The sequence below is a fragment of the Macrobrachium nipponense genome, chromosome 49 (genome assembly GCF_015104395.2).
Source record: "Macrobrachium nipponense isolate FS-2020 chromosome 49, ASM1510439v2, whole genome shotgun sequence".
NCBI classification, from domain to species: Eukaryota; Metazoa; Arthropoda; class Malacostraca; order Decapoda; family Palaemonidae; genus Macrobrachium; species Macrobrachium nipponense.
The window spans coordinates 12991792-13018832 of record NC_087224.1 but is presented as its reverse complement, the minus strand read 5'-3'; the positions used below and the strand labels follow the sequence as shown (position 1 = coordinate 13018832).

The 27041-nt window shown below is 39.5% G+C and overlaps 1 protein-coding gene across 1 annotated transcript in view; it reads right to left on the bottom strand.

Moving 5' to 3' along the window:
* The window catches only part of LOC135205339 (uncharacterized), a gene marked incomplete in the record, with an annotated part of 34447 nt that extends 9724 nt beyond the window's left edge, over positions 1-24723 (bottom strand). The window contains 1 exon segment of the mRNA XM_064235791.1: positions 23596-24723. Within this exon segment, the coding sequence (XP_064091861.1) occupies positions 23596-23908 (313 nt within the window).
* Positions 24724-27041: the final 2318 nt, after the last annotated feature.

The following is a 27041-nucleotide window of genomic DNA, read 5'->3' as shown; positions in this document are numbered from 1 at the left end:
TTTAAAATGTATTCTACATGTTTGTGATTTGTGCATGACAAGTTAACAATGTGTTTCTGACATTTATTACTGTAACGCAGACGCGCACTGAAATCTAGGTACCGTGCATAAAAAAAATCATCCTTGAAATATAAGTAGACTATAAAAAGCTCTCTCTCTCTCTCTCTCTCTCTCTCTCTCTCTCTCTCTCTCTCTCTCTCTCTCTCTATCTCTAACCTACCTCCGTAATTATATACTATTAGCAAAATTACATGGTTAAATAGACGAAAGAATTTCTCTAATAAAATATATTCTTCGAGAAGTGTTAAAAAAAAGCAAAAAATTTATTAACAATCACTTGGTGAGCTATAGTAGAGCTATTTTAAGATATTTAAGTCACCACAAATCACTTTTAAAAATACTTATTGGTATTTGCATAAAATTTAACAAATATTCAAATCTACTTTAAAAAGACTTTGGAAATTTGTGACAAAAAAATTTTGTTTTCAAATCTGAGGCTGAAAGAGTATGTTTATTTATAGAAGGCTGGTATGTATGTATGTATGTATGTATGTATGTATGTATGTATGTATGTATGTATGTATGTCTATTCTCTCTCTCTCTCTCTCTCTCTCTCTCTCTCATGAAACAAAACCTCATAGCCAGAATTCACGTACAAGAAGACCTCGAGGAGGTCACCTCCCTTCCATGGAGGACTTCTCCCTAATATGTACATTTTGTGATATTACATATATCACAAATCTCTCCCTCTCCTGAGAGAGAGAGAGAGAGAGAGAGAGAGAGAGAGAGAGAGAGAGAGAGAGAGAGAGAAGGCGTAGGCCCTCCCAAGAGACTTTTCGGCCGAATTCCAACTTTCTCTTCCACAGTCTGGTAGGAGATGGGAGGGGAAGTGGAAGGGGTCCCCCACACTGCCTACCTTGGCATTTGACACTGAGAGAAGGGAACCACTCCAATCCACGCCCCAACACTCATTTCCCACCTCTCTCTCTCTCTCTCTCTCTCTCTCTCTCTCTCTCTCTCTCTCTCTCTCTCTCGGGATCCTAATTAAACCATGTTATCAAAGCTTTAACATTCATTTTTCATAAATAAAATATATATTTTTCATCATCAAAATTATATAATATTCATTTTTCATCAAAATGAAATAAATAATAATTCATTTTTCATCAAAATGAAATTTATAATATTTCATTTTTCATCAAAATAAAATATATAATACTTCATTTTTCATCAAATTGAAATATATATTTCATTTTTCATCAAAATAAAATATATATTTCATTTTTCATCAAAATAAAATATATAATATTTCATTTTTCATCAAATTGAAATATATAATATTTCATTTTTCATCAAAATAAAATATTTCATTTTTCATCAAAATAAAATATATATTTCATATTTTATTAAAATAAAATCTAAAACATTTCATTTTTCATCAAAATAAAATATAAAATATTTCCTTTTTTATCAACCTAAAATATAACATATTTCATTTGTCATCAAAATGAAGTATAAAATGTAAATATAAAAGAAGAATCACCAGAAAGTCTTATGAAATGTTAAAGATGAGATATATTACGACTTATTAAAAATATATTCATAAATGATCAAAATACGACATTTACAATAAAAGTGTAATATAAAAACGCCGTATCTGTGAATTAAAAAACGTCCTAATCGTAAAAAAAATTAATCCAGGGAAATTTCTGTGAATTATAAAATACGAAATGAAAACTATTTTAAGGGATAGAGAGAAGTTAAAAAAATAGGTGAAATTACGAACAAATACGAATTGCTTTAAAAACACGAACAAAATAAAAACGTAAGAAAATAAATTAAAGTTTTATAAAAAAAAAAAACAAAAAAAAAAAAAAAAGTTAAAAATATATAAAACTATAAAACACCGCATCAAGAACTATAGAAAAAAAACTAGAAAAAAAGAAAATTTTAATGGGCAATATTCAAATTTAGAGCAATGAAGATGTCAAAACTTCTTATAAAAAAACTGGACAAATTTGAAAGCTACTTACATCGAGAGGTAAGAGGAAACACTATATATTTAAAAGTGGGAATATTCTAATAAACATCAATGAAGATGTCAGATAAATCTTTTCAAAATAATAAATAAAAAATAAAAAAAAATTACATACATTACTAAATATATAAACGATTACAACGCTGGAAAATTCAAAATTCACAACAACAATAACGAAGATGGCACAAATAAATCCTATAAAATTAAAAATAACTTTCAAACCTAAAAAAAAAAAAAACTTAAACGCTATATCCCGAACGAAAGTAAAAAACATTTAAAATCGGAAATATTCAAATTTCCAACTAAATAGAAGATTTCACGACCAAATCCAAAAAAAAAAAAATAAAATAAAAATTACCTCAAAATCCTATAGAAAAAAAAAAAAAAAAAAGTAAACCTCCCCAATGACGACAAAACCTGCCCAGCACCGATCGTGACTAACCGGGCAAGAACTGCCCCTGGACGCTGGCGCCCTGGTAGGTAAACACCGCATACCCAGATTTCAGACATACCAAACGTGCCCTGGGCATAGAGCAACTAGCTACTACTTCGTCGTCGCCGTCGTCGTCTTCTTCTTGCCCTTAAAACTTAATGCCCACACCTCCTCCTTTCCTTCCCCCCCCCTCCTCCTCCTCCTGATACCCAATGGGGCATGGGGGGAACAGGATTAGTTGTAACGGGAACTTCAGGATTTTTTGGCTGAAGAGAGAACTTGGGTCAAACACAAATCTGACCTTTGGCATTGATTTAGCATCAGGCCCTGGGCAGCGGCGGTCTTCAGTCTTTTGTTTTGGGTGCGATTGTGCTATATAAAATGTCGTCCTCGGTGTGAGAGAGAGAGAGAGAGAGAGAGAGAGAGAGAGAGAGAGAGAGAAATAAACAAGTAACACATTTACAAAAGGTTTATGTATTGGGTGTCCAATATATCATTATTATTATTATTATTATTATTATTATCAAACGCCTGCTCTATTGTATTTGGTGTAAAACAGTTACTGGTCAACGATTTGCTCATTAATTCAAATCACGTCCTGACTAGTCTGGTTCCAATGGTGTGTGTGTGTGTGTGTGTGTGTGAGAGAGAGAGAGAGAGAGAGAGAGAGAGAGAGAGAGAGAGAGAGAGAGAGAGGATAATAAGTACATACCAAAAGAATGTAATGAATATACAGCGGAATTCTTACAAAACAAGATCGAAAAACATTTATACGCTGTTACATAACTGTTGCAGTCTGTGGCCCCAGGGAGAGAGAGGGTGGGAGGGAAGGTGTGCGGGATTGTTTGGGGGGGGGGGTGGGGGGTGGGGGGGGGGGGGGTGGAAATAATAGCCTTCCCCCCCCCTGCCCCTTCCCCAGAAGGACCACACAGACCCCAAGACCAAACCGGACAATGAAGTCGAGAGAGAGAGAGAGAGGAAACTAAGCAAAATAATAACTGTTTTGATCGAGCTGTAAAACGTAAACATAACATTCTGAGAGAGACATGGACAGAAACGGCACGATAAGAGAAAGGAGAAACCAGAATGAGAGAAACGAAAGAGAGAAATAAGAGTGAGAGAGAATAACTTGGGAGAAATTTGAGAAATGAGCCAAGGAGCCAATATAGCAGAACGGAGGGAAAACACACTCGTCGTATCTGGAGAGAGAGAGAGAGAGAGAGAGAGAGACTCACTCTTGAGGGCGTGAGACGTAAGCGTGAGAAGGCCCCCGGGCCACCAAACGAAACACAGTTTTCCTAAACCCACCCCACTCCCCCTTCCCCAACTTCCACCACAACAAATCCACCCAGCGGCAAACCCCCCACCCCCCCCCCCCCGCCCCCACCCTCACCCTCACCCATCCACCCTACTAGAGAAGTCTTACCCCTATAGCCTTCTTACTATTTTTTTTTCTGATTTGACTTCTAGAACTTTTTCCTTATCTGCGACTCCTTACTAAGCGAGCTTTTTTTTTTTATGACCTGAGATTCCTCTGACTTAATTCATTTATAGGGATGTTTTCCTCTTGACTTACTACTCCCTATCCGGAATGTTTACTACAAGTCAATACTTCAGTACTATGATATATATATATATATATATTATATATATATATATATATATGTATATATATATAAAATCTCCCTCTACAGTGTCTTTTTCCCGCCTCAGACACCTTATATCAAGTGTTTTTCTATCCATCCTTCATACAATAGAGCCTTTTTTTTTTGTCTATGACCCCCCGAACCAGGAAGTTTTTTTGTTTTTTTTTTTTTTTTGCTATTTTTTTTATTTATTTGGAAGTCTCCATACACCTCATCGACCTCCAAACCAGCAGCGTTAAGTTTTTCCTCAGTTCTGAACGATCCTCTCAAAAAATAAAAAATAACAACAAAAATCAAACACCCACCAGTTAGAAGGACCGCTCTTGGGATAATGAGAAGGCAAAACCAAGCTTGAGATCATAGAAGCTTCTTATACAAATAATGGATTGCCCGAGTACTTTCTGACCAATTTAGGGTCTTAGCTCAAGGGAGATGCGAGGGGGGGGGGGGGGGCAGGGGTGGCCTCGTGCCAGCACGGGCTCTTGTTCCTGAAGGTAGCAACCCCAAGACTCCTAACCTGTGCCGTCTCTCGACCTGTGTGAGACCTTCCCCTAATAACGGACCTACTCGTGCACTGGACCCAAGGAGACAGTGTTTGAAGATTTGAAGCTCGTGTGTGAGAGAGAGAGAGAGAGAGAGAGAGAGAGAGAGAGAGAGAGAGACAGAGAATCTTAGGAATGGTTTGACCCCACCGAGGGCTGAGATTACCTCCTCGAGGCAGTCCTGTTTTTGATTGCGTGAATGATGAAGTACTCGGACCCAAAGTGATGTGTGTGTGTGTGTGTGTGTGTGTGTGTGTGTGTGTGTGTTTAGGCCAAAAGTGGTCTTGACTGGATTTGAGAGAAACCAGCCCAGAGAGAGAGAGAGAGAGAGAGAGAGAGACCACAAGACCTTTCCATATTAAGACACGAACTTAGCTCGATCTGTGGCCTCCTCCTCCCCTAGTCACCCCCGCCCCCTCCCCCCAAAAACACAGCAAGAGCTAGAAGTAAGGAGAAGAGTCAACTGCATTTCACCCTTATATAGGAGACCTCTTCTTTCACCTGTGTTTATCAACACCTGGTCTCATCCCCCCCTCCCCTCCCTCCCCCCTCCCCCCCAACCTCCACACACCCCCTGTGCTGTTCCGTGAAGAGGTGAGCCTCCCTTTGTCTTTATTTCAGTCAAGTTTTTATTATTATTTATCTTTTATTTCGGTTGATTTTAAGATTTTTTTTTCTTTTAGTGTTAATTTTGTTAAATGAAGTCTCCAAGTGTATACATTGGTTTCCTGAAGTCAGAGAGAGAGAGAGAGAGAGAGAGAGAGAGAGAGAGAGAGAGAGAGAGAGAGAGAGAGAGAGTAAACATCAATTGCAAACAGATGAATGCAGTCAGATTTGCTTAGGAAAAAAAAACTACTATTCAGTGTCATTTACTATTACAGATGATCACTTAGTGCCATGCTGTTAATTATAATAATAACAATAACAATAATAACAATAATAACAATAATAATAATAATAGAAACATCAGCTACCTTGCAGTAATAAGTGGTACGAGCACCAACCTGAAAGAGTGATAGAAAACGATCAGGCAAAGATCCTCTGGGACTATGGTATCATAACAGATAGGGTGATACGTGCAAATAGACCAAACGTGACGCTGATTGACTAAATCAAGAAGAAAGTATCACTCATTGATGTCGCAATACCATGGGACACCAGAGTTGAAGAGAAAGAGAGGGAAAAAATGGACAAGTATCAAGACCTGAAAATAGAAATAAGAAGGATATGGGATATGCCAGTGGAAATTGTACCCATAATCTTAGGAGCGCTTAGGCACGATCCCAAGATCCCTGAAAAGGATTCTGGAAAAACTAGAGGCTGAAGTAGCTCCAGGACTCATGCAGAAGAGTGTAATCCTAGAAACGGCGCACATAGTAAGAAAAGTGATGGACTCCTAGGGAGGCAGGATGCAACCCGGAACCCCACACTATGAATACCACCCAGTCGAATTGGAGGACTGAAAGAACACCCCCCCCCCAAAAAAATTAATAACTCCTGTCTTGGGAGGGTGTTATATATATATATATATATATATACTATATATATATATATATATATATATGATATATGTATATTATATATATATATATATATATATATATATATATATATATGTATATATATATATATATATATATATATATACACATATATATATCATGAAAATTATTAATGCGACGAACAAATAAAAGCAAAAATCCCAAGAAGTTAAATGAAACAACGGAGTATACCTGCACAACATACATACACAAAACACCCACCCAACCCCACCCACGAGGAATTTCTTCACAAACGCCTAATGACACAAGTTTACCATAAATAACAGATCATTTACCGCCCAACGACCTTCCACCGCCAAGGCAGTTACGTCAAAATGGCGACAACGACCAAAGACGACGTCGTTGAGTCGTAATTACTTCTTTCATTGCATTACTTTCTACCTTCTATAAGAGGAGAGGGAATTACACCTACACTAATTACGCCTCATTGCACAGGGCTTGTTGCCTGGCCTGAATTGCCAGAGTTTGCAATCATTTGCAATGTCTGAGTGAAGTGTTGTACAACAGAACACAGTTTGCTATAATTGGCAATGTTTAAAATAAGCTATACTATAGAATACAGTTTGCTATCATCGGCAATGTCTAAATTGAGTATTTCACTATAAATACAGTTTGCAATAATTGGCAATGTCTACATTACGTGCTGTACAACAGAATACAGTTTGCAATAATTGGCAATGTCTACATTACGTGCTGTACAACAGAATACAGTTTGCAATAACTGGCAATGTCTAAATTAAGTGTTTGACTATAGAATACAGTTTGCAATAATTGGCCATGTCTAAATTAAGTGTTGTACATTAGAACACAAGTTTGCCCTCATTGGCAATGTCTAAAATAAGCTATACTATAGAATTCAGTTTGCTATAACTGGCAATGTCTAAATGAAGTGTTTCACCACCACAGAACACAGTTTGCTATCATTGGCAATGTTTAAATTAAGTGTTTTACTATAGAATACAGTTTGCTATCATTGGCAATGTCTCAAGTGTTTTAAAATAGAACACAGTTTGCTATAATTGACTGTCTAAAATAATTTTTTTGACAATAGACTGCGTTTGCTATAACGGGCAATATCAAAATTTAATGTTGTAGAATACAATACAATATTGCAATATTTCTTCAAGGTCAAAATTAAGCGCTGTATAATACAATACAATTTTGCAATGCTTCCAAATGTCAAAATAAAGTGTTGCCGAACAGACTACAAACTTAAGTGCTGTGAAGACAATATAGGATTCAGGCCAAACCAAGCGATGATGGGGCTTATGAGGTCACATTCAGCACTGGAATGAAAATCGAGAGTATAGTAATTGGTTGACACCTGCATGAAAGCTAGTTGACACCTGCATGAAAGCTGGTTGTAACTGGCTAGCAAAGCCTGTCACGTAAGTTGGTCCCCTTGACGTAACCAGTTTACGATATAAATAAACGGTTGCAAAAACGGGTTAAAAGTTATAACATTGACCAATGGCTACCTCCTGTCATACAAAACAGGTTGAAAGTTGTTAAAAAACTGGCTAGGAATGATCTGACATTTCAAGTTAAAACACAATGACGTCGTCTAGTTAACGTCAACTGGTTAACATCGTTCGCTTACCAGCTGGTTAATCTATACGAGAGGCACTAATAGGATTGAGAGTCTGACCTAAGGTAAGATTATGGACCTGACCCCACGCCCCCATACGTCTCTCTCTCTCTCTCTCTCTCTCTCTCTCTCTCTCTCTCTCTCTCTCTCTCTCTCTCTCTCTCTCTCTCTCTCCACAGCTGACTGGGGAGAGGAGGTAAATTCTGCTACGTTTGGGGTTCAGGAAGAGCGTCTGAGAGAGAGAGAGAGAGAGAGAGAGAGAGAGAGAGAGAGAGAGAGAGAGAGAGAGAGAGGTGCTGTTATAGAATGACAATGGCCTCTGGTTGTTGGGTCGAAATTTGGCCACCATACACTCACGAATGCACCACAATAATAATAATAATAATAATAATAATAATAATAATAATAATAAAATAATAATAATAAATAATAATAATAAATGAGGAATGAAGGGAAGTGAAGCTTCTATCCGGAGAGAGAGAGAGACAGGCCAATCGATATGATGACATTATTAGTTCTTCAGCTGAAGGTCCGGCACTGTATGTCCGAGCCTGCCTCTTCCCCCCCCCCCCCCACCTCTCTCTCTTCCTCTCTCGTTCCCTCCTCTCCTCCTCCTCTCGCTCTCTCCTCGATCCTCTCTCTCTCGTCAAGGATATGGAGTGAGGAGCGAGACTAAAGTAGGTCTATATATAATTATAGATACATCACAATACCAAATATGAGAGAGAGAGAGAGAGAGAGAGAGAGAGAGAGAGAGAGAGAGAGAGAGAGAGAGAGAGAGAGAAACTTACTATTCAAATATGTTCATATGAGATTAGAATTCAGATATCAAATCTTAATCAATACGAATATAAGAGAGAGAGAGAGAGAGAATTTCAACAACCCCCCCATAAGACTCACGAATAAAAAAAACTATAACCGAAATCAATTATTATAAATTTAATGACTAATTGGTATACCTAAACACGACAGGTGGTTGCCAAAAGCACGATGATCACCAATCTGTCGCTGCTGCAGGTATATCACGAAATGGTTCGTTATGTGATGTTCGAATTATGATGTCTATTGGGTTCGAATCACGTCACTGCATTGTATGGGAATTCTTTCACAGCTTTATACGATAAAACGAAAATATAAATATGTATTTACATAATGCTTCAAATAAAATTTTAAAACTTATTATTATTATTACGAATCAGCTAGATTTCTGACCAGTATCCAACATCATCAACCTTGACAGATTAAATCATACTTTTATCAACATCCAATTTTGGGGGTGGGGCCCACCTATGCTCCCGCTCCCAAAACCCCACCCGGCCTATATCATTAAGAGAGACCCACTTAACGATCAAGTTCTATTTCTAAGGATTCTTGAATTCCTCTTCCTGTCAGAATTCCTGACGAGCTGCCATTTCTACTTCCTCTTGAAAAGTTTTTCACATTTTCTGAGTTCTAATGAATGCCTGTTCTTACCTATACGCCCTTACTATAAAATGTACATTTTCTCAGCTCTATGGGTACATTAATGTGTGCTACAGAGGGCCACATACACGCAGAGTGGAAAAAAAAAACTTATTTTTCGACCCAAAAAGATGGTGGTGATTCGAGCTACCTACAACGGCTGACGAAATGAATACCTGGGGTCATCTTTATTCACTCTTAAGTTATTCCCGGCACGTTTGCAACACATGACTGCATCAACATACAGGTAATTGATGCGAGCAACATAGACGTGGAGACAAACAGCTTGCCGGCTGCCGCAAGCAACACGGACGGTATGTGTAGACTGCAAGCAACATGGACGTTGGTATACACAGACTGCAAGCAACATGGACGGTAATACAGAATCGAAATGATGGTTAGGCCTTGAATTAAGTTATAGAATCATAATTATAAGAGACCAGGCTGATACAAAGGCCCAGCGCTGGGACCTATGAGGTCATTCAGCGCTGAAACGGAAATTGACAGTAAAAGTTAAGGGATCGAAGAAATAATATACGCGAAGGTACAGTAAAAGTGGAAAGAAAACTGATAGTTCGAGGGCACGAATCCAAAAGCCTTTTTAATGTTAAACAGGACCCGGATTCGATCCGGGTGGAAGGGGGAGTCAGAATACCCAATACATCCTCCGTTAAATACTTAAGTGCCCCTGTGGACCAGAGTACTCAATATGTACCTGGAGGTAGGTCGACTGTGGTAACTCTAAGCCAGGCTCGAGAGAGAGAGCAGCTCTCTCTCTCTCTCTCTCTCCTAAGGACTATAGCACCCTCACCCGAAGAAAGAAAAATATTCAGGTCTGGGCAACATCCGGGATCACGTTAGGCTTCAAAGCGAGTCTGGTATTTATAAGCATAGAGAATGCAGCTTCTGGAGAGACGCAAGAAAAATAAATGGATGAAACCAGCTAACTTTCCTTTTTATGGTAAAACTAGGCTTCGTAAGAGAGAGAGAGAGAGAGAGAGAGAGAGAAGAGAGAGAGAGAGAGAGAGGAACGAATGCATAAAACAAACAAGAAGCTTTACTCAATATGACTAAAGCAGACGAATAACAAATAGCAAGTTTCGATGAACGGACCCATATCAAGGGCAAACCTGCCCAGACCGGAAGAGGCTGAGGTACTCTGCAACTCTCCGAACTATTGAAAAATCATCCTAGTATCCTTTCCCAAATAAAAAAAGATCCTACAACCCTCGTTCACTTGGCAATGAAACTTGAAGGATTGTCAAAACCTTTGGCAATTACATGGGAACATTGGGCGGTAAATTCGCTAAATTTAATCTCGACAAACTTTCGACATCTCTGCAAATAAGCTTGCAAATGTTTTGCAGGAGGTAAGCTTGCAAGGGTTTTGCAGCTGTGACTAAACTCTTAACCAAATCTGGAGTAACTGGAGGTAAACGATTGAATGCATAGTACGGAATTATTAGTTGCAGTTCTAACCAACCCGGGAACCTACGTTAGGTATGTTTCAAGTTGAATGTAATTCCCCGTTAAAATACTTCTACGTGAACAAACTATCAAACCTTACCTTGCAATCGCATAACAATCGGCATTCATTTCGAGTTACGAAGCCTCCCATCTACAAGAATGGCCGTCAGAGAACTTCAAACGTACAAATAAAAAAAAACTAAGACGTGTGTAGGAATTTATAGCCACGCTATAGCAAAGGCCTTGGAAAAAAAACGCGCTTTACAAACACTTTTTCGGCAGGCAGCCACACCTGCCGCCGTGAAGTAAATAATTCAGAACCAGGCTCTAACTTCCTTCCACTCGACGACGAGAATTCCGGGCCCAGGAATCAGAGAGGAGAGAGAGACACACACAGGACGTCTTTCGCCGAATGAGCTATTAAAAGCACTCGAGGCAAGAATGAAGACCGGAGAGGGGGGGCCCTTGGGGGCGGGGCGGGGGGGAGGAGGGGGGGAAGGGGTGGGACGAATTTGGGGGGTTTGGGGTAGGGAGGGAGAGATAAGAGACAGAGAGGGGTGGGGGAGGGGGGGGTATGATGGGCTAGTTTTCAGCGTAGTCACCTTGCCCTCAAACGCACGAATTCACGGTTGCATGTCTGAAGACAATTGCGAATCACATCAACGAATTAATGATAAAGAGAGAGAGAGAGAGAGAGAGAGAGAGAGAGAGAGAAAACTGGGTTACGAAGACTAACCATGACACAAAATTTAAACTAACAATTACCTGGAAACTGGAATACCCAGAAAGCACCTCTCTCGTTTGTTTACAAAAATAACAACATAAACAAAGCAAAAACTATCGAATGGGGCTTGTTTGACCAATAGAACATCCTCGTCAGGTAACAGGTACAAGACTTAAACAAATGACTGATAAAAGAGGTAAAGACCCGTTCTCTAGTTATATTTTTTTAGTAGCTGGGAACACAGTGAGATATTAGTGATAATACAGTATAATTCTAATTAAAATACAGAAAAACTGGTAAGAATACAGTAGTATTCAAGTGAAAATACAGTATTGTTCTGGTGAAACTACAGCAAGATTCTAGTGATAAATACAGATTATGGTGAAAATTCTGTAAGGTTCCAGTATACTACAGTAAGGTTGTGGTGATAATACATTAAGATTCTAGTGAAAATACAAAAGACTCCGGTGAAAATACAGTTAGATTCTGATGAAAATACAAAAAATCATTAGGGAAACATTAAAATTCTGATGAAAAAATGTAATAGTGAAAATACAGTAAGATTCTGGCGGATCTACAGTAAGCCTAATGAAAATACAGTAAGACTGGTGAATCTACAGTAAGATTCTGGTAAAAATACAGTGAGCTTAAGAAACTAGAACCTCACCTAATATAACAAAATAACAGGGCAAAACAAAAAAAAAAAAAAAAAAAACATAATAATGAAAAATCTGACAAACAAAAAGCGCACACAACCTGGCGTGGTTGCACGCATGGGCTAAACAGACGCACGCACACACACACACACACACGCGCGCGCAAGCAAGCAATCCTGAAAGCACCTAAATAAGTGGACCGGAATCACGAAAGCAGGAATCGGACAGATTCCAAAAAAAGCAAAACAAAAAGGAAAGACAATATTCCAGAAGTCACTTTGATGGGTCGACCCTGATTGTTTTTTTTTTTTTTTTTTTTTTTTTTTTTTTTTTGAGAGAGAGAGAGAGAGAGGAGAGAGAGAGAGAGAGAGAGAGAGAGAGAGAGAGAGAAGATATCCCCCTCAATTTATCCCCACAAAAAACCGTATAATCTAAAGTCTAAACCATCTGTAAGCAATGCAAAATTCGCATGTTACCAGCGCAGGGGATTCAATTAGCACAAAACAACCACCGTTAGCCTAATCCTAAAGCCAATATAAACGCCAAGCCCAATTAAGCTTCAAAAATAACTAAAAATGCTAAAAAGAATTAACCAAAAAACAGCTTCAGATGAAGCTAAAGACACTATAATTGAAAACAGAAAACGGAGACGATATAATGGCTCCTAATTTGCACGAAGTTGAAAAAAAAAAAAAAAAAAAGGGATTACGGTTTTTATATGAAGCTGGAACGATCAAACAGAATTATCAGTAACACTCGTTGGCGAAAAAATAATCTTGTTTAGCCCCTCCAAGGGTCCCCCCATAACCAACACACACCCCCTCCCCCCAACGCTTCGAAATGGCGTGACAGGGATTCGTTGCTTCGTAAATCGTGTATAGACTAATTTCGGGGGCAATTCTCTTAAATAAACACCAGCCTCGGTCTAAAGCGATTAAATGTACTTACTTTTTCTTCTTCTTCTTCTTGTTCGTTTCACTGCTTGTCTGTTTCTATGTTAGGCTGGCTGTCTTTCTGTCTGTCTGTCTGTCTGGCATGCAGTTTGGTTAGGCCTATATGACGTTAGTTCGCGAGTCAGTCTCGCTCCTACGGTTGCATACCACTGCGTTTTTCTCTCTCCTCTCTCTCTCTCTCTCGCTCTCTCTCTCTCTCTCTCGAAACTCCAAAGCAAACCTTTATCTCTCTCATGAAACTGCGAACCAAACTCTCTCTCTCTTACGAAACTCTAAACCAAACACACTCTCTCTCTCTCACACAAGTCAACTATATCAAAACTATTGCTTGCCCAAGACTCAACTCCATATAAACGCCCCCTCTCATCCTCACCCCTCTCTCTCTCTCACTCTCTCTCTCAACCCTCCCCTCCCCCCAATTACACCACCTCGCCGTCTACACAGACCATATAAAGGGCCAGCTAGACCTATCGGCTTCAATGACGTGTCCACTAAAGGGGAGAGTGTACTTTATCGGCGCTGCCCCGTCTGATGTGCAACGTTGAGCGGCTATCTTCATTAAGATACACTGGGCGACTACTATTCATTTACTTACATTGGGCGACTATTCATTGAGATACACTGGGCGGCTATCTTCGTAGATACAATGGGCGAACACCTTCATTAATATACATACAGCATCATTTGAGATACAATGGACCATTATCTTAATTAGGGTAAACTGAGCGACTATCTTCATTATTCAAATACACCGAGCGACTATCTTCATTATCAAGACAAGACAGAGCGACTATCTCCACTGAGATACACTTGTCAATTCATTAAGATAGCACACAAGAGGCTTCGCTATGAGATTCGATGCGACTCTAGAGGTGGAGTTAATAATAAAATAAAATAAAATACATCCAGTAATAATAAAATATATAAAAACTCCAGAAAATACAGAAAAATTAATTATATTATTAATCCGTACCAAGTCAGAGATTCGTCATTGATCCCGGTACGAAAAAATACTAGTGAATCCTATATTAAATCTCCATTTTTAAAATAAATCTATGTAGTGGATTACCCATTAATCACTTTAAAAGATATATATATATATATATATATATATATATATATATATATATATATATATATATATATATATATATATATATATATTCCAACACAACCTTTAGACTAACGCAAGATGTACATACATACTTGCGCGAGCGCATGAGAGTTAACCACCTGGAGGATATGTTTTCAGGGGCACGTGCAGTCTCCCCAACCCCTCCCCCTCGAAAAAACGGGCTAAAGGAAGGGGGTGAGGAGAGGGGGAAATGGGACTAGATATAAGGGGTAGGGGAGGTAGTTTTTAATACAATTACGCTCACTTAAATAGAGCCACTTAATTCTCATTACGACTCGCAAAGGGAAGGAGTGGCTCATCTCTCTCTCTCTCTCTCTCTCTCTCTCTCTCTCTCTCTCTCTCTCTCTCTCCAGGATCGAATCCCTGGCAAGTGTTACGAGAAGTTAAATCTAATTACCACTTTGTAGGCCTATGTAAAGATGGTCTACACGCGACGGGCTATTGGTAAATCAATTTCAACTTAATTTTTGTCACACTGTCTTCTTAAATTAATGTTCATTATGAATAATTAATTATTAGGCGGGATAAAACGTAAATGAATAAATTATTAAGCCTAATATGTCTGTAGACAGACGTGGCCATAGGCATAACTACATGGGAAGTATACTTTTAGACTTATAGCCTACTTATACTTGTGTATAAAATTCAACTGAGAGGAGAGAGAGAGAGGAGAGAGAGAGAGAGAGAGAGAGAGAGAGAGAGAGACTCTCTCTCTCCTTCCAGAAGTACTATAGTAAGAATTTGAGGAAATAAGTCCGAGAAATATTCAAGAGTGAACGCGCGGTCCTTGAGAAACGTGGGCATGGATGGCGTTTCTGGGCAGGGGCAGCAGAGGGAGGACAAGATGGGGTAGGGATACTTACCCACGAAGGATCGAGTGGGTTCCAACTGGGATAAGGAGAGGAGCAGGATACCGGGGAGGGTATGGCGGGTAAATATTAGTCAGGGGCACGTCAGGGAGGGAGTCCTTCCTTGGACGTACCCAGTCTCAGGCTCCGCTCAGAGCCGCCAGGTGTTCAAGCCATGCCCTCAATTCTGGTTGGTGGAATGGAGTTCCTTCCCGTCTCATTCTTCTCTCACTCGGGGTATGGGGGCATCATCCTCACGCGGGGTATTGTAAGAACGAGCATTTTCGCGACGTGAACCTTGTTGCGATATATTCAAAAAGCCCGAATTCGCGAGAGAAAAACACCTTCCGAAAAAGAAAAAAAAAATGCGTGGTTCTGGGCACACAAGGGGAGAGAGGTAGTGTTGCCATATACAACGCATTCATCCGCCGATTCGAACGGATTCCGCATTTTTCGCCAATTCCGCGTCGTTCCCGACGCGGAATCGGCGCACGGGGACATCAAAGCATTCTTTTCAGAGGCTCCTTCCGAGTAATCAATGAACGCAAACGCATGGAATCGATGCGTAACGATCATCTAAAATAAATAAAAGCGCCATTGAATGGCAACACCGCTCGGAGGTAGAGAGAGAGAGTCTGGTCTGGCGGGCGGAAACAGAGAGAGAGAGAGAGAAGAGGAGGAACACACACCAGCCTTTCTTTCAAATGCTCATTTATTGGCTCATTTATGGCGGCGGAGGTGGAATCCAGACAGCCACGGGAGATAATAGAGTGAAATCACTCTTTAAAATAACTCTTATAAGTAAAGGGAATCGTTTTCATCTTTAAAATAATCTCGGGGTAACGGTATCGCTTGAGAAAAATATGGCACCCAAAGCAATGCTATGGGCAGACAGGCTCCGTCAGTTTACGTGGCTGGCTGCTGCGTCTGCAGCATTATACAGGCGACTACGGTGAATGTACTGTATGTAGACTACATTTACTAATAAATTATGGCAATAAATACACTTTAAAATACATACTAATGTATACAAATCGACTATTCATCGCTTGATTCACAGAGCGGGACAAATGCCTCTTTTCAATATGACTGACGCGATAAAGTCTTCAAGACTGGATAATAGATTATAAAGTGGAATTCTGATAAGTGTTAACTCGAGAGAGAGAGAGAGAGACAGACAGACTTCACCTACTACAGCGTGTGTGAGAGACGAAGTCTGGTCGGTCTATACCTTTTCCTCCCCTCTCATTCTCTATGAGGGAGGGAGAATACTCTCTCTCTCTCTCTCTCTCTCTCCCTTAGAAGGAAGGAAGGGGTGGAGGGAAAGTCCACGTAATCCTACAGAACGAGGGAGGATTACTAGAAACGACTCTGTAATAATTACTCATGCCATGAGTCAAGCCGTAGGCCTAACAATGGGGAAACACGCACCAGTGTGAACGTGAGATTCAAGTTGAAAACACGAGTTAATTTTGTTTTCATTTTCGTTATAATAAAATGAACGTAATATGAAGTCATGAAATCAACGTGAAGTAAATATTAACACTTAACTTGAAGTGGAAGTGACCAGTTCAAGTAACTTACGATGCGAACTAAACTTTTTGTCAATTGTTTTCATTTAAAAATAAATTCATATATATATATATATATATATATATATATATATATATATATATATAATATCTAATGGCAGTCTTAATAAAATAAAATACATTGAATCGTCTGAGAGAGATTCTAATATAAAATTGCAAGCGAAATTTAATATAAAACTGCAATCATCTAAACATATTACAAACTGAAAATGAGAGAGAGAGAGAGAGAGAGAGAGGCCCAGCCACGAGCAAGCCGATCAATTGAGGCCTATACAATGCAATATTGATGGAATTGCAATATCTTGACTTCCCCACCTTGTATTAATAATATATTTTCTATCTATCAAAATAAATAAATAAATCAACGGCAATTCTATTAAAATAGCCCACTGAAAATAAGAGCCACTTATAGGCCTAATTGCATCTATTATCACGTAATAAATTGTCATTACGTCTACGTCAAGGGCGATTAATTTAACAAAAAAAACTTGCAACCTCCGCATCCACGAGAGAGAGAGAGAGAGAGAGAGAGAGAGAGAGAAATCGAGTCAAATGCATTACGTAAATCCCATTCTAAAGCGACCTTGGGGGCGCCAAAGCGGCAGGCGACGAAATCAATAGAATAAATAACTTAGCATGAACCTCTCTCTCTCTCTCCGCTGCTACAAGTACTACTACTACTACTCTATACCAGTACTCGCTCTTTCTCTCTCCTCTCTCTCTCTCTCTCTCTCTCTCAGAGAGAAAGATGCAATATAGACTACGTGAACCTGGAAGTACATACCAGTACAGACAAGACAGAGTCATCCAGAGAGAGAGAGAGAGAGAGAGAGAGAGAGAGAGAGAGAGGAGAGAGTCACAAAAACCTCCTTCCTACAACCACATAACGCCCAGGGATTTAGGACTGACAATTAATCCTCCTATAATCTAGAGACGCTAGTGACGTCGCATCTAGCAAGCGAGACCATAGCTTCCGGGGTCTATCAGAACACGCTATTAGTGGAACCTGACCCCTGGGACTTATCAATCTGTGTGCCCAAATGCCCACACGTTTTATCACACCTTATCACCCATGCCCCGTTTAGGCCGATAACGAGGACGGGATGGGGGGGTATGGGGCTATAAGCCTATGTGCATTTGGTATATGTCTGTTTTTTTTTTTTTTTCTACTTTCAAGAAGAATGCATTTCGAAACAAACTTAACAAAATGCCAGCTACAATAGGCCTGCCATAGGCCTAGGCCAGGTTCATCTGATATAATAATTTTAAGACGGACGTAAACTAGGCCTACGTTCATTCAAAATAGATTAAAATTCTTAATATAATTATATCAAGGCATTACCATACTTATTAACTTCCTTGGTAAATAAATACCCAGCTGGATGGCCGTGATCGTCAACTTGAGGACAAAATATCCTTTTCTTTTTCCCTAAACAAAACAGTTTCCAATTGCGCAAACGTCCAGACAAGAGCATCCTATTAAACCTCTTGCAAACAATCCTCTTTCTGGGATGGACCAGGAAGCAGTCTAGAGAGAGAGAGAGAGAGAGAGAGAGAGAGAGAGAGAGAGGCAATGCAAAGCTCTATAAGTTCTCTGGCAGGGACAGACGTACACACGCACGCACGCACGCACACACACACACACAGAGAGAGAGAGAGAGAGAGAGAGAGAGAGAGGTTGCGTCATCTGTTTTGGGAGCATTTTTTGTAATAATAAGCAAAATATTCCTCCTTTTTTACAAGGCTTTTAACAACCTACATACGTACTACGTACCTGAGTAATCAGGAAACGATGACCGGTAACCCGAGAGAGAGAGAGAGAGAGAGAGAGCCTACACAGGCTACAGAAAAAGCCAGCGAAGCGAAACAAATGGAGAGAATTTTTCTTATAAGGTTTTAGACTTATTTTTTTTAAAGCCATGCGCGCAAGACTTATTCGGCTTCGCTGTAAATATATTTTAAAAAAATCCAAACCCTGATCTCACGTGCACTGTAAGTATATTGTAAGTACATCCCTGTATAATAGACATATAAGAACACAATCATATATTATATATATATATAATATATATATAACACAAAAGATATCTCTTATATGTGACGTCTTAGGCGACAGAACGTAAGAGGAGCTGGTGTATTTGAATGTATTTCGTTTAATTTTGTGCGTAGATTTATCAGGTAAAATTTATTACAGTATATGGTAATGAATGTTTTATTTTGTTATATATATATATATATATATATATATATATATATATATATATATTATATATATTAAATAATATAACCAACATCATAATAATATTACTCATACAATTTACCAAAAAAAAAAAAAAAAAAAAAAAAAAAAAAAAAAATCTCTACAAAAATGAACGGAAACACAGTCAAACTCGTCCTTCTTGCCGTCAAAAGACATTCACGAGAGATGAGGAAGAAGATTATTGCACTGCGTAAGGGGAGAGGGAGGAGGTAGATAAATAGGGAGGAGAAATAGTTGCCAACTATCGCCAACGGAAAACCGGTCAAAATCGGAAGGGAAAATGTTATAAAAATAAATAAATTACAAATAATGATTGTTTTATAGGGTTATAGAAAAAACTACTTAAAATAATAACCTGTGCTTAATTGTTGTGGATTCTTACAACCTATTTTTTTCCCCTAACATTCTTACGGGACGTATTTATAACGGTCTTAATATTCTTGAAGGACGCCACTGTGACAATAGAGAAGTTATTATTCAGCAAATTTTTTTTGAGCTGCGTACCACACTACTTAAGGACATTTGACCACTCCCCCCTCCCTCAGGGGCTAGTAATAAACGCATCTAAATACATCTGACCACCCAGGGACTAGTACTAAACACGGCAAAATACATTTGGTCCACCTTGGCTAGTACTCAACACATCTAAATACATTTGACCACCAGGGACTGATACTAAGCACGTCTAAATACATTTAGGGGGTTAATACTAAACACGGCTGAATACATTTGACCACAGTGGCCAGTTTATATACATCTAAACACATTTTACTCCTCCCCCCTTCAAGGGAGTACTTAACACATCTAAATACATATGACCACCCAGGGACTAGTACTAAACACATCTAATTACATTTTACCCCACCCCGGGGGGGTACTAGGGCCACGGCGTTACAGTGTAGGTGAGTCAGTCTCGCAGTGTTTTAGGACTAGCCCCTGGGGGGGGGGGAAGATCAAATATCTGCTTGTATTATATATATATATATATAGATATTATATATTCTATATATATGTATATATTTATACTTTCTGTAAGGCCTTACAATGTCTTGAAGTTGCTAACCATTTTGTACCTCTAAACTAAGAGTAAAAGCGAACGAATCCTTAACTATAGCTGGTTCACTTAAGGTAGATTCTTTGATGAGCCCTATGCTTACGAGACAATTGTTTGGCGGCCGCTGATTGGCTGGTACTGGGAGTTAGGCAGCTCCTAGCCAATCAGCGGCCGCCAAACTAACGTCTCGTAGGCGTAAGGTTCACCCAAGAATCTACCTTAAGTGAACCAGCTATAGTTATTCCAAGAGGAGCACACTACATAATATATAATTAAGCGTAACAGACCAGTAACATGAGGAATTGGAATATAAAGCCACACATGCACTTTATACAGTGATATTTTCAAAACGATGATTCCACATATAAAATGAGGCCAGTAAAAATCCCTACACAGGCGCCAGAAATAAAATAAAAGTTACCGAGGCTAGAGCGCTGCAATTTGGTATGTTTGGTGGACTGCATGGTGGGTGATCGACATACATATTTGCAGCCCTCTAGCCTCAGTAGTATTTAAGATATCAGACAAGAAATAAAATGCAAATATGGTTGGCATTATGGGTAGGTCTACAAAAAAAGGATATTACCCCTTTATGAAAAAATATCCCATCCAACAGTTAAAAGAATATAATGAATATTTACTTTAAAAGGCTATATATACAAAATTTCTTTCTAGACAAGGCATATACTATATAAATTCTTAAGGGAATTATATATATATATATATATTACACGATAGATTCCAGACCAGAATTCGTCTAAATTCAGACAAAATATCGGAAATTGCTGAATACCAAGACAAAATTTATTAAATTTATCCATGTAAAGACAAAATGAACTTTAGGGAATTATATATATATATAGATATATATATATATATATATATATATATATATATATATATACCAAAGCAGCTAAGAATCCGTACCACATACCATACTAAAAGTCCCTACGATATTACGATGAAATATTCAACATTATATATATATATATATATATATATATATATATATATATATATATATATATATATATAGATATATAGATATAGATATATAAATAGATATATCTATATATATATATATATATATATATATATATATATTATATAGATACTATATACTAAAAGACTGTATACTGGCTAATTCCTAGGCACAGAAGCAGTAATCCGCGAATTAACGCAGATTCCTGCTCGTATTGCGAATATAAAAGCAAATGAGAAGGGATAATTTACCCAATTAAAACTGGTGAAACTATATACATAATCTAATATAAGTTATACATATTAGTTACACATTTTATATGTTACGGTTATAGACCTACTAGGCCCACTGAACATGCGCATAATCATACTAGACCCTGTTTCTGTAATTGGTGAAGGTTTAATTGGTCCATATATAATAATAATTATAATAACAGGTCTATAAATGTATTTAATTAAATAAGAACGTGTCAAAATACGCCCATCAAATGGTTTAGCACAGGCACTGAAAATAACCCAATACCAAATTCATATGGACGCCTGAAACCGTGTATATAGTTACACAATATACCTCACAACCCAAAAGGTTAGCAAGATCTCCAACAACGAGCAACCAAACGACGTAACGGGAAACTGAAACAGAGCGAAATAACATTACGAATAAAAAAAAGGAAAAAAAATGAAACCGGTCACCGGTACTAAACCGCCAGCAGTACAGTACATATGGCTGCTTCAACTACTCAGCCCAACATCGTAGCCTACTTTGTCTTTTGCTCAAGACGAAATTGGGGTCGAACGCCCTTACAGGAGGGCGTATTTCACTAAATGAAATAACTATTTGTAATTCATTTCATATTTTGATGACGAATGACGCCGCAGTAAAGAATAAATAATCCGAATTTAACGGTAATGAGACGGGGAGCTTAGCTACTTACATGGTCTAGACTCTAAGGAAACAATTGGTATGATCGGCTGTGTGTGTCTAGATTTATTTTTACGTAGATATTACACCGTTATTGTTTTACCTTCTTCATTAGGCAATACTGTAAGGCCAGAGCGATTGCCTGTACGCAATCAATTGCCGTTATGATCTATTGAAGTAGTGTTTCTCAGATAATAAGAAAGCTTTGCCGATGAGACAAGTAGTGATATTTAAGGTTTAATATTTTGCTGACGAATCAAGCCATGAAAACCTATCTAAAACCCTAATAAATATTGATATTTTAGGTTGAATATTTTCCTGACGAATTAAGCCATGAAAACCTATCTAAAACCTTAATAAATATTGATATTTTAGGTTGAATATTTTCCTGACGAATTAGGCCATGAAAACCTATCTAAAAACGAGGTGATGCAAAAAGTTTAAAATTTTCCTGATAAATTAAGCATCGAAAACTTTTTTAAACCACGACAGGGAATGCTTTTTAACATCTCAGCAGATATATATTCGTACTTTCCAACAAAATCAGATGTATAAATACTGCTTCTGTCTTGTTATTACCGGCGAGATAGGCCTACTATACTTCACCCAGCCTTACTGCGACTCTGCTAGAAATAAACTGTAAAGAAGTATTGCAATTATTGATATTTGTTCTACTTTTCTACTACTATCAGGCCCTTGGGAATAAATGGCGACATATATATCCAGCCTATGGTTACAATAACTACGCAATATATACTTATAAATAAAAATCATTACTTTGGGAGTACCTGGCGAAATGTATGCCTATAAGCGTATCTCCTTGGCATATACTTTCCCTTAATGAAAAAATAAGGAAAAATGCCTCCCTGGTTACAAGAAAAAACAAACAAAAAAAAAGGACAAAAAATACTCCCTGGTTACGAGAAAATAGAAAAAAAATGCTTACCTGATTACCATAAAAAAGGAAAAAACTCATCTCTGGTTACGAGAAAAAACAAAAGGAAAAAATGCCTCCCTGGTTACGTGAAAATAAAAGAAAAAATGCCTCCCTGGTTACGAGAAAAAAAAGAAAAAAAATGCCTCCCTGGTTACGAGAAAAAAGGGGGAAAATTACCCCCTGGTTACGAGAAAAAAGGGGGAAAATTACCCCCTAGTTACGAGAAAAAAATCCCTCCCTGATTAAAGGGAAAAAATCCCTCCCTGGTTACGGAAAAAATCCCTCCCTGGTTACGGGAAAAATCCCTCCCTGGTTACGGGGAAAAAATCCCTCCCTGGTTACGGGAAAACAGGAAAAAAATCCCTCTCTGGTTACGGGAAAAAGGAAAAAACCCTCCCTGGTTACGAGAAAAAAAAGCCTCCCCGGTTACGAGAAAAAAAGGGGGAAAACGCATCCCTGGCTACGACAAATAATAATGCCTCCCTGGTTACAATAAAAAAAAAGGAAGAAACGCCTCTCTGGTTAAAAGAACAAAACTAAAAATGCCTCCCTGGTCCCTGGTTTGGAGAAAAACTGAAAAAACACTTCCCTGGTTACGAACAAAATTAAAAATATAAATACAGACGAAAAAAACGCCTCCCTGGTTACAGAAAAAAATACAATCCCCTAAAATCCCTGGTTACGAGAAAAAACAGCTCCCTGACCTAAACCCTATTCGCAACAGCCCAACAAAATACAAAAACAAAAATTCAGCAGCACAACAACCGCTGTTCCTGCTGTTCCTCCAATCAATTACCTTGGGAGTACCTGGCGAGAGTCCTGTAGGCGCCGCCGGAGAACTGCTGTGAGCAGACATGGGTCATAATCCTCACCAGCTGCTCTCTGTCTTCCATCAGCTGCTGAGTCTCCTTCCAAACCTTCTCCACACTGCTACTGTTACCGCTGTTGGTACTGTTACTGCTGCTACTTTTACGGTTCCTGCTGCTGACGGTGTTACTACTACTACAGGAGCAAGTGTCCCCCAGCTGCTTTTGATCATCATCATCTCGCCGCCTTGGCCCTTCGCAGTAACACAAATCCACCTGCAGCAGGTCATTCGTACCACACATATTTCCTCCTGTGGGGGTTTTAAATTTATTTTTTTTTTTTTACTTTTTATTTTAAATGAGGCGTACAGGCTTTCATAAACTCACAAACACACACATACACTTAAAGTAGACACACGCATGCATGCGCGTACACGCACTTTAGACACACACGACGAACGATTCACCAAATAAATGAGTTTTTTTTTTAAATCTTATTTTCAAAAAAGCTCAACCCGGAGGATTCTTCAACATAGTTGGTGATGGCGGCGGCGTTCACTCATCGAAGACACTTTTTTAATTTATTTTACTTCCCAGAACGATTTTAAAACCCCGCGTTTCACATCGTCTTTTATTTAAGTAATAAATAAACACACTTCTGCCAAAATATATTTCACCCACTTCGTGTGAAGTTTCCTACTACTACAGCGCCGCGGAACGACGATTAAAGCAAAACTTTCACAAAACTTCTTCTTCTCTATTCTTCGAGGGTCGCTCACTCTCCTCTCCCTCTCTCTCTCTCTCTCTCTCCGTTTGTCGCTTTTCCGCAGCGACGACGGCGTGGTGTAACGTGTGTATATATGTGTGTCTGTATACCGCTTCCTGATTCACATTCGGGTGGTTCCTGGATATTTCACGAAACTGAAACTCCTTTTTCTTTTTCCCCCCTCCGCGCGGATTCGGCAATGGCCGCCCGAGGAAGAGAAGTTGCTGTTCTCCCGAAGGAGGGGAAAAAAAAATAAAAGGGAGCGGTGGACGGACGAGAGACGCGTGTGACACACACCTTCCCTGCACCACAACTCAACACCATCTGACGGTCGGGGGAGGAGTGGACGAGGCAGTCACTCGACAACCCCCTCCCGCCGTTACCACCCTAACCCCCAGCCCCTTCCCCCCTAGTGAGACGTGGGACCACTACCGGGGTAAGGAGGAACAACCCCCCCTCTACCCCTCGCTAGGCCACGAACCAGGCCACCACGAAAGCATTCGTGGGGGTTGTACTGTTTCTCAGCCTTAGCGCTGTTCGGTTTTCTTGTTTCGCGATGATTTGGCGACATAACTTCGTTAGAATGGCGGCAAAACTTATAGATAACCATCTGCGGAGGTCCGCCCTTCCGAAACTAACCTATTTGAGCCAAACTCGCCCATCTCGGCCCCTCCACGCCCCCGAATTCACCCTCCCGAAAAACAGACAAGACTTGCATTCACATCATCTTGTTCGGGAGGGGGGTGGGGGGTGGGGAAGGGTTTGTGACCTAGTACTAGTCTTTTACACATTATCCGTTTGTCCAGGTGGGTCCCCGTGATTCACCTTCGGTCAATTAACAGGTCGGAAGGAGAGGTAAAAGCCGTATCATAGAGTCTAAATAGGCGGCGCCGACGACGAAAAATGAGCTGCTCTTGCAACGCACGCACTCACTCACACACACACACACACACACACAAGGGCGCGCGGGAGAAAGTAAATATCTGCCGTTCGGTTGAACACGCCGGGCCAAGAATGCCAACACGAAATTTTCGGCGCTTGAAAGGAGGGCTGGGGTGACCTTTAAGGTTAAACGGTGTATAGTCGGAACTCGGTGCCATTGAGAGGTTCAAGTGGGTCTAAACTGTTTTTAAGTGGATGGGTATTAAATGCTATATATAAAACTTCATCTCGACATATGCAGCTTTACTGAACTACACAACCCAACACGCGCATATATTTTAGCCGTTATATAACGGGATGGGGTTGCTAGCCACATACCCAGGTCTACAAGCGGTCAGTGGGTCTCAATGCCAACGGTGTATGGCTTACCTAGCAGGTCAGGCATCTCCCAGAGCTGTAAAAGGAATAAAAGAATGCACTAAATACAAATTACATGGCAGGTAGGACTACATGGCACTGCAGAGAGTCTCCCTACATTCTCCGAGTAAAATCATCCAAGACACGTCTTCTAACATTTTTTTTTTAACTCCAAAAGAAAGACATGAGCCTTCTTGGCGACTCTGGGTCTATAAAGATCGAATTTGGGGGTCAGGGCAGATTTATTCATGACAGAGGAAGGTGGCCAAACGTAGGTACAAATTCGCCTTCATCGATTCGGTAAGGTCGTAGAGTTCGGCCGAATGAGTTGACAAAAAAATAAAATAAGTAAAATAAAATAACTTGTTTTGTGCGTGCGCTCGCTTGCGTGGACCAACATGGGATTATATTTGAATGTATAACACACGTGCATATAACAAGTAGAGTTTATGCAATTGCATAACGTAATTTCATATATACGTACTTGTATTTATTCAACTGCGTGTCGTTAATATACAGGAAATATATGCGAGCGTTAAATGTTCGTGCAGCCGTGCATGCGTGCGTACAGTCTCCAGGGTACGAACAGTGTAAATTCCGTGCGTAAAAGGAGGTGGTTTTAACCTGAAAATATACAGATTCCCTGGAAATCGGTGTCCTGCCTCCAAATCTAGATGCGTAAGGTCACGTAACTGAGGAGAGAGAGAGAGTGAGAGGTGATCGAGATAAGTTAACATATTCTGCTGTCCCAATTGAACGAAGGCATATAAGGCATGCAACCTTACCCATCGAGAGAAATTATGTGAGGAGATCAGTCCTCCAGTCAAAGCTTCCTCGGTGATTCTGGAAGAAGAAGAAGAAGAGGCTGGTGGTGTTTCTCCCGATAGCGCGAAAGTCGTATTGGCTCTTTATCGGAGGTGAGGGAGGGGGAAAAGTTTGCCAGATCGAATTTTGGGCAATAATGGCGCAATATGTCACACATGCCCAGGGCTTACTCATCAGAGAGAGAGAGAGAGGGGTTAGCCTACGACAACATTAGTCTAGACATGTTACTACCAAGTGACGCAAGAACATACTTCCCTCTTGTTCTATTTCTAACCCCTTCTCACCCCCACCCTCTCTCTCTCTCTCTCCCCGACCACAGGAAGAGAGAGAGAGGGAGAGGAAGATGCAGGAGAAACAGACTTCCGTTCACAATTACGCATCGCGCAGGAACGCTAAAACTAAAAGCAGGAGGATATGGCGGATCGCGTCTAGTTATTTGTAAACAGCAGTGACTCAGAGATTATTCGACATTGCATCATCATGGGGCCAGTTTTTGGGCTATTTTTTTTTAAACGATTTCTATTTTCAGATAACATGACTAAACAA